Raw genomic sequence first — 12846 nt, forward strand, 5'->3', positions numbered from 1 at the left:
TTTATTCTAAACAAACAGAATGTAAAGAAGAAGAGACTAGACTAAGGTGCAATTGCAACCTACTTTCACCCTTACTTTGCGGGAAAGGAGTTGTCAGGAAAGGAATTGAAAACTTCTGGTGAACAAGAAGAACAGTTAGCTAAACTGCTAAAGACAGAAACTTCTTACCAATCCCGAGTGGAAGGTGTGAGAACGGCAAGGAAGTTTATCATAGATCTGTATCTGCTTCCTTACTTTTGCAAAATCAGTAAAGCTTCACCAGAAATAAGTTAGGAATAAGAAGGCTTATGTGACAAAATGTGATTTTGAATTTCTGTTTCTTTCAATGCTGTGGGATTTGCTTTGGTTCATATCTTTCCTTATTTCTTGCAGGAGTGAATTTCTAATATTAATAAAGTTATCTTTTTTTTGGTAAAAGGAAAGTCCTCTCCGAAGTTGACAACCTAATTTTGCAGAGAAATCACTCTAAAAGATCACTCTTTCTCCAAAAAGGTAATGTGGGGTATCATTATTGAGGTCTTTAAAAATGTTTTCTTTATTCTGAGTTGCCTATGATATCCACAGCCATGTTGCCTTAGCCTCAGTTTGACCTGGGATGAGGTACTCAAAGAGCGTGCAGACCCAGAAGCACAATACAGAAAGATTAGAAGAGGCTATGGCAGCACGATTGATCACAGGCTGTAAAATTACTTGGGAAATCTGGGTAAATAACTCATGAAGTCACCACACAAAGCTCTATATGCCACCACTACCCTGCTATCAATAACCGAGTTAACTTGTGCAGGCCTATACTACTCCATCCTTCCCCCACCCCCAATAGCTCCCCAATACCTTTAGACCCCAGGAGATGTAACAGCTGAGGCATAAACTGTGTAGTCAGTTGAGAAGCAATTTTTAAGTAACATTTGCTATATTTGCCATATTTTCCTAGCTATGTATTGAGTCATGAAGAAGAGAATGCAAGGACTGCCATACATTAGTTCAGATCGGACGACAGGTAGAAAATGATTTCCTGTCAATCTCAAGTGATTGAAATAATTTTTAAAAAGTAATGCACTAACATTATTTGGATGTTTAGAGACAAATCCATGCAAACAAATTAAGACTATTTTTAACCTTCTTTCTAATAGGGTAGTATTACAAACCCAAGAATTCTTTTGGGTGTTTCCCAGTTTCCCTTCTCAAGCATGAAAAAAATTAGCTCCATCTAGTTGCTTTTCTAGTTTCCATTTAATCAGGCTCCTGAATAGCTGGGATATAATCTTCTATGTTTCTAATGTGAAAGTGACTATCTTAATACCAACTACGTATTGTGTATATTGTAGCCCACACTATTGGGGAATCTTACCAATGTATGTAACTATCTGAAGGGTAGGTGTTAAGAAGAGGGAGCCAGGCCCTTTTCAGTGGTGCCCAGTGACAGGACCAGAGGCAATGGGCACAAACTGAAACACAGAAGGGTCCATCTGAACCTCAGGAAACACTTTTTCACTGTGAGGGTGACTGAGCACTGGCACAGCGTGCCCAGAGAGGTTGTGGAGTCACCATCCTTGGAGATATACAAAAGCCACCTGGACATGGTCCTGGGCAACCAGCTCCAGGTGAACCTGCTTGAGCAGATGACCACCAGAGGTCCCTTCAAGCCTCAGCCATTCTGTGATTCTGTAATTTCACAATCTTCCCTGCTAACTTTAGACTTGATAAAAAGTCCCTCATACCCTCAATTCCTTGGTAGCTTCCTGAGACTGTCCACAAAGAAGAAGTATCGAAGTGAGGAGCAGAAATTAATTGAAAACTCTCCAAGTGTGGCTTGACAGGAGTGAATTGCAGATCATCAGGACGCCAAATCTCACTGTTTCAATTACGGAGTGCGTCAGTTACAAGGGTATTTTTTATTTTGTACATATAACCTCTTATTAACATCACTACCATTTTTCTTTTTTGGAAACATGATTAGGAATACAAACATAACTGAGCTAAGGAAAGTCTTTAAAAACTTTTCAGAAGACTGTCATATACATAGTTGTTTATCTATCAGATAACACATTATTGTGCTGAAAGATGGTATCTCAAGCACTTGCTAAGTAGTGAGACATTTTATAGTACACACTCAATTCCTTATACCCGTGTACAAATCAGTTATCTCAGCAAGAATTCCAACTCTTGTGAACATGAAGAACAAAAAACTAGTCATGTATATGACTTTCACACAGTGCTTTTGTCCTTCTTATTTTCTCTGATAGACACAAAAGTACACATCTGCATAGACAGGGGCTACGTTCTATGGAGGCAAATCAGAAGCCTTTTGGCATGAAAGTCAATTTACAAAAGGTGATTAATAATCCTTTACATTCGGACAACATGGATGTTTTTTCTTCCATGGCCCAGCCAGTAGGTCATCTGATTACTTTCTTACATGGCCTCAAGACCAGAAAATGTAGATGAACTTTGACATGACCTTTATACCTACTTTTATTCCTTCTTGTTTCTTGCTATGCAGGCTTTTAAAAACAATCGTGAACCACAGAGTTGTATTTAGATGCAAAGGGATGGCAAAAGAATAACTGCACAATGACAAACCTTTACACAATGACCTATAGGTGTAATGGTAATACTCTTAAGACTGCTTTGAACTGATTGGGTCTAGAAGTTTAAGAGAATTATAGGTATTTCAGACTTCAGTTCATAAAGACAATGGACAGAGCAGGTTAGAGGGAGCAGGGATTTGGGGGTTCTTACTGTTGCTTGTTTTTCTTTTTTTCTTTTTGTGATAATGAGAGAAAAATATGCAGAGATCAAAGAGGAAACACTGGGTAATACTACTTACGATCAAACCCCTCTGAGCAAAACTAGAAGTTCTTAAAATTATTGGTAACTACTGAAAAAAGAGACTAATTTGTAGTATCCTATAATATACTTCACTTAAGTAGCCATAATATTTTAGCATGAACACTTCTACACAAAATGAAATAATAAAAATTCTTTTAAAAGACTTACCTACTGGCACTTCTAAAATAAAGTCTGGTGTTTTGTCATAACCCTTTGCACGAAGCTGATCTTCAGCTATACATAGAGAATAAGAACTATTGTTTATAAAACTATTCTATTAAGTAGACAGCAGCATAATTAATTTTATTTTAAATAAGAGTGCAAGAATTACTAATGCAGTCATACATATCTTTCTTATGCATGCAATGCTGTGTCAGATTAAATGAACCTTTGTAGAAAACCTGAAGCATGGATATAAAAATGCTTCTTTGTCATCCCTGCATTTTTATGTCTTCATTATAAACATCATTAATTCAAGCTGTCATACAGTATTTTATAACCCCCAAATATTCAAAATAAAGAGGTATATTTGCTGATTGAAAGAAGAATCTCTCCACATTAGGTAGCGTTAAGATTAATCCTACCAACACCACAAATGTAGATATACTATAGCTGCCTTCTTGGTTTTATTTTAATGTTAGCATAAAGTTGTTAAAAAAAGAATAAGAAAAATCCTTGTCTTCTAGAAATTTATTAAAGCAGAGAGAAGCTACAATTTTAGTTTCTTTTGCATCCTCCATTCTATACAATTTATCCAATTTCAGAACCTACAAAGATTTAGAAATTCTGCTAACATTTAACTACACAACTCTATTGCTTACAAATATTAGAGCTGAATATTTCAAGAAACAATGAGTGAGCAAGATAAAACCGCAAAAGATGCTCCCTTTAAGAAAAAAAAAAAGAAGAAAGCCCAAGCAAGCCCTTAATATTTTCTAAACTATTGTCCTTGATTTCCGATACCATTATACCGGTATTTCTGAAACACCATTTCTCCATTAGAATTTGGAGTGACCTGGTCATTCAATTCCAGGCATGGCTTTCTGTCTTCACCCAAGCTCAACTAATGGCACTACCTAGTAACAAGTAAGGCTGTGTAGCGCCTTAACACCTACTGGGCTGTTGACATTGTCATGCATCCCATTCGCCTTTCTACATCACCTTTGATTAAAATTAATGGTCCATTCTCACTGTTGGGTAGCTTATTTCCAATCCATTTATCAGGTTAGGACAGTAGTTTCATGGCCAATGTTCAGAACTCAGTTTTTGAGTACTTTGTGCATATCCTGAAAGGTCAGCAGTTTGAGTCCAAGTAACATTTTAATGACAAGAAAAACATATACTCTTAAATATTAAAATATTTTAAAAAAGCCTAAAGAAAACTTCCCCCCTCTTTCTCATTGAAGAATTAAGTCTGAAGTATTTTTTTAATACAGTGAACCCATACTGAAAGTGGGACAGGAGTAATGTTGGAAAGCTCTACATTCACTTAAGTGTAGACTGCAATAGCTGTTTATTCTTTTTGATAGCTGTAGTATTTCTTTTGAAATCTGAAAGTACTTCTTCACTGTAAGCACACTATATTGTAAATACAAGTCTTTGCAATGCAACATTTCATTGTATCACCCGGTCAGCTATTAAACTCTTCTAGGATTTGGAGACAGACTTGGTTGTTGGCTATTTTTTCATACTTAGATTGTCAGGTATATGTATAAAAGATGTTAAGATTAACAAGGTTCTAATTTAACAGAACCTATGAATAGAGTTTTATGCCATAACATAAAGATGAATTAATGTTCCATGTAATCTCCTTATCTTGATAAAAATGAAAAAAAAAAATAAAATCCAGTTTTATCCAACTCTAACTGTAATCTGCTCTTAATTGTTTAAAAGCGTCTAGAAAGGACAACAGGATGCCCCAGCTGAAATTTTCGTTATTTAGGAACACACAAATAGCAATAGAAAGTTCAGTCTTTTCTTTTACGTCTAACAAATTCATAAATATCACAAAATCAGGGAAATGTACCTTAAAAAACCCCACTGAAAACAAGGACGGATGTAAACAAATTTCCTGATAGGTCAACTTGGCAGGTCTCTGAACTGGAGTTTGCATCAGCATTACTTTTAATATTCTTCGGCAGATTCTTTTTCAAGGATGCCCGATTATTTTTAAAACCATTTGATACTAACACATGGCTTGCCAAAGAACATGGTTTTTGTTTTAAATCTGTTTCTGAATGTTTTCACTTGGTTTCTCCTAACATTTTGTATTGTGATAAACATTGGAAAATATGTTAAAACCACATCTATTACTGATGTGAGTTGTCTATCATGTGCAGGAACATAATTATAGCTTACTATTTCTTCAAGTGTTTTGAAGCTTTACAACTTTGAGAAAAAAAAAAAGAACTACAGAAACACCCCACAATCACCATAAATTTTTTTTTTAAACCAAACCCCACCAAAAGAAAAGAAGTTCTAGGTTTTCAGCCCAGGTATGTTTCAGACTGGTTCAGAAGCTACAGAGGTAGCATTCTGCACCTTAAAAGATCTTTTAGCTCTTGCATGGATTAAGAGAATAATTTAACAACTGCTTGAAAGCCAGCACACTGCAGCTTTGACAGTTACATTTATGCACCCTCAGATTTGAAAATTACATTGAAATAGCCCTAGTAAGTAGTTTGTCTACAGATTCCCCATTAATTTAGATTTCCAACAAAACTGCAGCTTCATCTTTACAATAACTTCACACTCAATCATAGCCATTTAACACATCATTGTTCTTATACTAGCCTCTGGATATAACAAAGAAACCAAATATTCTTCTGTTGGTGCATGAATGAGCAGCAACTGCAAATTTAAGATTACAGCAGAAAACACCGTTCAGATTTCATGATTTATATCTACGCTACTAGTAAGGGACATCATGGTGGGAACCAAAGAAGGATAAGATTCCAGACAAAGGTCAGTACCTCCCCAAATAGCTAAAAGTTTTCCTAATACATTCATGGCAAAGATATAAAAAAAATAAAGGTCCTTTATAGAACCTAGAAATTCCTGGCATTTCAGTATGGCAAATGAAGCTGTTAGTCTGTTTTGAGAGAATGCTTCCATTGATCACTTTAATCTCAGGCAAAGTGACAAAGACTTAAGAGCTGTGTTTTTGCTGAAGAGAGGACATGGTATATGATGTGCTTCTCATAAACAGTGGATTAATAAAATGCAAACACCATTATTTTGTATAGATTTCCAATCAATTTCTGGGTGAATCTGAAGGTGTTACATCTGTTCTGTAGGCTTTGAAAGCTAACTGCTCTAGAAACAGACAAATTATGTCCTGGACCTGAAAAGCTGTTTCATGCTCCAAGACTATACTGGGGCAATTTATATTCACTGTGTCCTTTGACTGTGCTTTCCTCTCCTGTAATAGACTCTCTGTTGCCCAGGTGAACATAGCTGATACAAAAACCTTCCTATTCTTAAACAATAGTACACTGGAATAGTACACTAATATGGAAACTGCAAGAATTCTGTTTCTTTAACACACGTTAAGAAGTAATGGAATTGCAAGTACAGCAATCCAAGTCATAAGCCATCTTCAAAACTGGAGTGCAGTCTTACTCATACAGCCTAACAAAGCCTGCATTTGTTGACCTACAGGAAATAAAGTCATCTCTTCTGTTTTCCTAAGGTTTTCTTCAAGCAGTTTTGGAAGTAACTTTTCAGAAAGGAAAGATTTTATTGTGAGGGGTTCAGTAGGGTTCACCTTACAGATACTTAGGAAAAGCTTTTTTTTAAAAAAAAAGAATCACACCTAGAACCTTAGAGATACATGCAATGCACAGAAAAAATAAATACAAACACTTACTTAACGTATCTTAAGTTATGACTAAGCAATACTTCAGTATACATAAAATGTAAACAACAAATTAAGCTCTCTCCTTTATATCTTTATATTCTAAGAGTTAACTCATTCTAGACATTTTGATTTGACAGAACAAATTTCTTAGAGCTTATTTCTAAAGACAAAACTGATGCTTATCCAAGGTCATGAAACATTAAAATTTAAATCTGATTTTGTGTACTACACAAGCTTGCACAAGCCAAATAAAATGAAAATCGTTGGGTTGAAGATCCATTAGTGAGTCATCTAGTCCATTCCCTTGTATCGTGACAGGATTGACTTCATTACCAGCTTTGATGGATGAGTGTCAAGTCTAGCCTTGAATTTTTCATTGAAGGTGATTCCATAACCTTCCCTGGCAGTTTGTTTTATACTTATTGTTCCTAGACTGTTTAGTATTTTAACGCAACGCAATCTCTGCAATTACAGCTTAAGCCTATTATCTGTATCTCTGTTCTTACGGCCAAGTAGGAAAAACTACCTTATCACATTTTCATAGCGTCATTTGCAAGTTTGTATGCAATAGTTATTCCTTGTCTTTTTTTTTATTTTTCTCTAAAGTAAAAGAGTACACTAACTCTGTTCCTTAATCATATAGACAAATCTTTTACAAAACCTTAACACTCTTTCTAATTTCTGTAATTTGTTTAAGGTTTCCAAAATCTTAACCTGAATCTAGCTTTAGGAAAGATCATAGTTTCTGGTAAAACCAGCAAAATTCCTTGATCACACAAATTTAGTACAACACTCAACCATTAACAAGAGACAGCATTTCACTTTGCTATTGTCTCATCACACAAGGAATCCAAGATTTAAGAAGTCATTGTTAAGTTTATTATCACAATAAGAGAAATGATGCTTTAATTAATCCTTAAAATAACTTTAAATATACGGATTGTGAAGAGTACTTGCATTGGTTGGGAGGCAGGGGGCTAAAATTCAGCAGAAAATGCACAGAAAGCTAAATGAGTGAATCCTCTAGCAGTTCTTTAATACATAAAGCATTCTGAAGCTAATATTTCTTATGCTTCCTCCTAAGTCTCATAAGGCCTAGATTATGGCTAATATCTCATGACACCAAAAGTAATACTGCAGCAGATATTAAAGCATTTTTTTCAGCTACTTATTCTATAAAATATTAATTGCAAGCCTGTGCATGTGCTGTATATATAGGGTATTAGGTAACTGAGTTCCTGCTCAGTTCTAAATCAATAAAAGATAACATGTACGGCATCAATCATTTTTTACTCTTCCTTTACTACCTAATACAAAGAGCATTAAGGCTTATTTTTTTCTTAAGTAAACAGTCACCGAAATCTTTGAAGTTAAGGCTTCACCGGCTAGCCTCTACTACAGATTCTTACCTATGAAAGAGAGTTTTTTTTCCAAAAGCATTTCTCGCAGCAAGACTTCATGCTCATGCCCAATAGCACTGACAGCTTTAGGTTAAGAAATGGACGATTACTTTGGAAAAGAACCAACTTCAGAAAAACATCATAGGTAAAGTAATTCATGATAAAATTTACTGGCCTTCATCTGCATTTCAGAAGTGATCAGTGATTTGAACTCTAAGTTTTGAAGTTTTTTACAGGGATTTTCAGAGGCATTTAGGACTTTGTGAAAATCAGACTACGGTATCATCAGCATACATTTTACAAAATTAAGACCCATGAGATCATATTTATACAGTATAAATAAGGGTAATATTTCTGTTTTTGCTTTATTAGCCCCCCAAACTTAAAAGAAAGTGTGAGCTTAAAACATGTCATTAAATACCTTTTAAGTTGCTCTTTACTGACTAGTGTATTAATTCTCTAATTCAGCAAAGAATGAAATAAACTGTTTTTTTCTTTATATTCTGAAATTGATAGGCACTAAATCCATCTGAAACATCTTACTGTAACAAAACATCCTTTTAATTGATTTTTCAGAAACATGAACTAATGTCAGGGAAGGATGAAATAGTATTTTATAGTGAAGTCCTTTTCACTTCCACTGATGGCCTGTTGATCCGGTGTGCTATTCTTAGCAATATGTAAAAAAGTCACCACATCAAATATTTTTAGTGTACCCTCCTGGAGGTCAAAGTTCTATTCTGGAAGCTTTTAAGAAGAATCTTATGGAATATCATGATAAAGGATCTTACATTAAAAACAGTTAAGTTTCTAATTTTGTTTAGAATAACTTCTGAAAACTCAAACTACAGATCACCTTACCATTAGAATTAATTACTTAATTAATATCAACACTTTATGCTGAACAGCAAAAAACCTAATTGTATGGAATCATTTAATATATATACAGTTTTTATCAATTGAAACTATATATCATGTTAAACTCTACTAGCAGTTACAGAACAAAAGGGGCAAATGAAGAACAGCAAAAATGTAAGAAAAATACTGCAAACAGAATTTATAATGCACCATAAGCAGAAACACTTAGACTTAGTCTATAATAATACCTGTTATTGATGTATGGCAATGACCATGAGGCAAAACTTGTAAATAACCTCACAAGCCATTTTCTGCTCATGCAATCTAGCAGCCTAGTTTCCCGTAAGCATCTGAACTATTACTGAAAAATAGCCTCTTGGCATTTACAAAGAGGTTGACTTCATACTTTAGTCCATGCATATACAATTAGATAGTTATATTTAAAATCAATATGCAATCCTTCAGAAGACATTATGCTTTTAAAACCTTAACTTTAAATTGATTTTTAACTATTTTATGCACCTCAAAATTAACATCTAATTCAGCAACATACTTGCAGATAATGCACTCGCACAGCTTACTATTAAACTTTTCTGTACCAAAATGGAATTGAAAAACTCCTCATTATTCTCATTGATGTCACTGCGTATTCAACAACTTCCCTTGAACCAGAATCTGAAGAGGATAGAAAAGACCTTTTTAGAATGCAGGCAAGTTATTCTTAAAAACTGTTCATAATTCTACATATGTGTTATTATTACTTTTAAACATGACACTTTAGAAGACTATAGCCAGATTGTTCATCAACAAAATATTAATCTTAAAATTTGGGATATGGAAATTAGCAATCAACAACCTTTTAAAAAGTGTAACTTATTGGATTAATCCACTTTCAGAGAGCTGTATTTAATGTTGAAGGTAGTCTCAATGAATACTTAAAATTATGATTAAAGCCACAAAATACAAATACAGTTAGAACTCTATCCTGCTGCTGTTAAAATTAATGGGAGCAGGGCTGAGTCTATAGTAGACACCAGGCAACTATTTCTAGTGGAAAGAACATATTTTTTAAGGGGTGACCACCACACGTATCACAACTACAAGAAGTGGTGTTTTTCATGCATAACTAAACATCACTGTAGCTTTCCTATCCTGCAACCGTACAACCAAACTGCATGCAGAGATTTATGCAAGGATTCTGTAGAGCTTGCGAGGGAATTGCCTTGCTAGCCTGCTCAGTGTGTGCAGGCCATGATTTTGAAATTGTTCCTTTGATAGCAGACTGCAACAGAAGAGCTACTCATTCAGGACTTTTTACTGAAACAGATTTGGGGTCGCAGCGATCACTCCTAACAGATAATAATCTTAGTCTGAAATACTCAGTACTATGTGGAGTTCCCCCAGTACTCTCACTGAATATGGAGGATCTCTAATTAACCATTTCAACACTACAAAAAAAAATCCCTTAAAATTCAAGCTACATAGGGTTTTTTCTACAGCTAGCCTCCTTTCCTTTAAGAAGAAGAGAAAGTAAAAGAACTGCACTGGAATGTCAGATACGAGTTTAAAAATACTAATTGGTCAATCACACCTGAATCGCACTTGAAAACATACCAGTTAAAACTCACATTCATAACAAAGCAATGCCATAATGTTGAACACTATCTATGCAACTTATTAATTTAATCACAGAATAGTTGAGATTGGAAGGTATCTCCAGAGATCATCTAGTCCAACTCCACCACTCAAAGCATGGTCAACTAGTCTTAATAGAAAACCAGACATGCATTTCAACTAATCAAAACCAAAGAGGTTCAATCAGGCATAAGAATGTGTAGCCACCAAACTGACAACTTCCCGTGGTCCATCTGATTTTTGTTAAACAGTATAAGAGAAAGCTCTGCAGTGACCCTCTAGCTGACTGAATGTAAAACAGAGGAGTATGAAACGTGTTTTGTGAAGCAGAACTTTATGTCAGGTTAAAGCTAGACACATCTCTTCCACACAGTCTAAGCTCGTCAATTGTGCACCTAAAATTTTATGGGAAAGGATACTGTTTGATGCAGTCCACCAGTGGTCCATAACAACAGTCATTCACAGTACACTGCAGACAAATAAGAGAAGTAGTATAGTGATGGGCAACTACAAAACCATTATAGTTAAACAGTATCTTAAAAACAGTAATTACTTTTCTTCAAAAAGGCTATCAGATGCTGTTCAGATTTAATCACAGAAAACAAAAACTGCATGCTTTTATTCACTATAAAAGCAAGCTATTAAAAAGTGAAATGCTCCCCTCACAAATATTGCATTGCCATTTATGGTGCACCCTGACCTCACTGGTAGTTTACGATGACAGTAATTAAATGAGGTTTAAAATCTTTTACTCTGCTAGGCAGATAACAGCACTGCCACGGGAAAAAAAAAAAAAAAAAAAGACAACTGTGATTAATACCTGATAGACTTGATTTGCTAGAACTCCATTGGGAATCTGAGAAGGGTCCCGCAGCATACTATTTATAAGAGTTTTGGAGGCTAGAGAAATAAAGAATAAAAACATACAAAAAACCTGTTAGCTCAGTTATCCGCTTGGCAGGAAGAAAGACATACTTTTACAAGGAAAACATTGATGACGTTGATAATTTTGAAGATTATCCAACAAGCAACTACAAACTTATAGATTTGTATCTACTTACCCATTCTGACATGATTAAAAGTCTTGAAACACCAAAGGATTTTATTAGCACAGGGTGAAAGCAGGCCCTTTTTTACTTATTCAGTTTCACTGGACAATTTGTATTTCAGAAGCATCATACAGCTCCCAAGGAAACTGCTTAGTATAAAGAAAATGTAACTCAAAATAGCCTCCATATCTTATGAGAACTTAAGGAAGAAGATAGGTAAAAATTCAAAACAGCCTTTCACAACGTTTGGTCTCAACAATCTTATGCACTTTATAGACTTGATGATTCCAGTTTAACAGTTTTCAAATTTATTTATTTACTTATTCAGTGTCGACACATTTATCTGACTGTATTTAAAAGCTGGCAAACAGCTTTCTATGCTATTTTCAAATGTATAAATCTGAGACACAATAGAAATCAGAAGTGAATTTAGGACAATTTATCAGTCTTTTATTCACTGATATTGATACTACAATGAAAAAAATAACATAAATCAGGAGATGCCTTTAGTTTATTTTCAAATACAGTCCTTGCAAGCACTGGCATTGTTTTCTCTCCAGATGCTTAATCTGGGTAGTTGCGTATACCAGTTAATTACTAATAGTAGTGGAAAGACTTTATTCTAGAAAAATGCCTTCTAAAAACATCAAACATTTCATTTTACAATTTCTTAGAGAAAAAACAACACTGCTGCACAAGCACAAGCTGCCTCCTTCCTGGGAACAACTGCTGACAGAGTTCAGCTAGTGGTATATTTACACCATTGAATCCTTAGGTGTACACCAGGCCCGAGACTAGCAAGGTTCCCTGTTTGCCAAAGATTTCCTCTGTGACTTCAGGCAAATTCCTTTAACTTGTGTGTGCTTCAGTTGTGTAAACAAAGTGAAAAACTACTTTTTTCCTGTCCTTCATCTGTTTTGCCCCAACTCAGGGCCAAAGCTTTGTCACTCTCTTCAGTGATTGAATCGAAAGCCTCAGATGACACTGTGAAAAGGTTTCCTGGAATCTGTGATATGAAGGGATCTGACATATAAGCAGCAATGCTACTACTATTAATGACTGTGTCTAAACGCTCTGCTGAAAGTAAAGGAGACCATCATTTTAATCTTCTCCCCAAATGTTGTCTCATAAAAATATTTTGTTTAGAAAACCATACCCTAATGCAAAGGAATATAAAACCCCAAATGAGTTTAAAGGCTTTGCAAGAGCTAGAAAG

The 12846-nt window shown here is 35.0% G+C and overlaps 1 protein-coding gene across 2 annotated transcripts in view; it reads right to left on the reverse strand.

The window, feature by feature from the left end:
- LOC104835946 (chromosome unknown open reading frame, human C15orf41) overlaps positions 1-12846 on the reverse strand; it is a 132036-nt gene that overhangs the window by 64326 nt on the left and 54864 nt on the right. For both annotated transcript variants that reach the window (XM_010574221.1, XM_010574220.1), the window contains exons 6-9: positions 11402-11481; positions 11001-11050; positions 8098-8165; positions 2998-3063 (exon numbers count right to left, since the gene is read on the reverse strand). In XM_010574221.1, the coding sequence (XP_010572523.1) occupies positions 2998-3063; positions 8098-8165; positions 11001-11050; positions 11402-11481 (264 nt within the window). The remainder of the gene's footprint in view (positions 1-2997; positions 3064-8097; positions 8166-11000; positions 11051-11401; positions 11482-12846) is intronic.

Source organism: Haliaeetus leucocephalus, unplaced genomic scaffold (genome assembly GCF_000737465.1).
Source record: "Haliaeetus leucocephalus isolate CR32 unplaced genomic scaffold, Haliaeetus_leucocephalus-4.0 Scaffold417, whole genome shotgun sequence".
NCBI lineage: Eukaryota > Metazoa > Chordata > Aves > Accipitriformes > Accipitridae > Haliaeetus > Haliaeetus leucocephalus.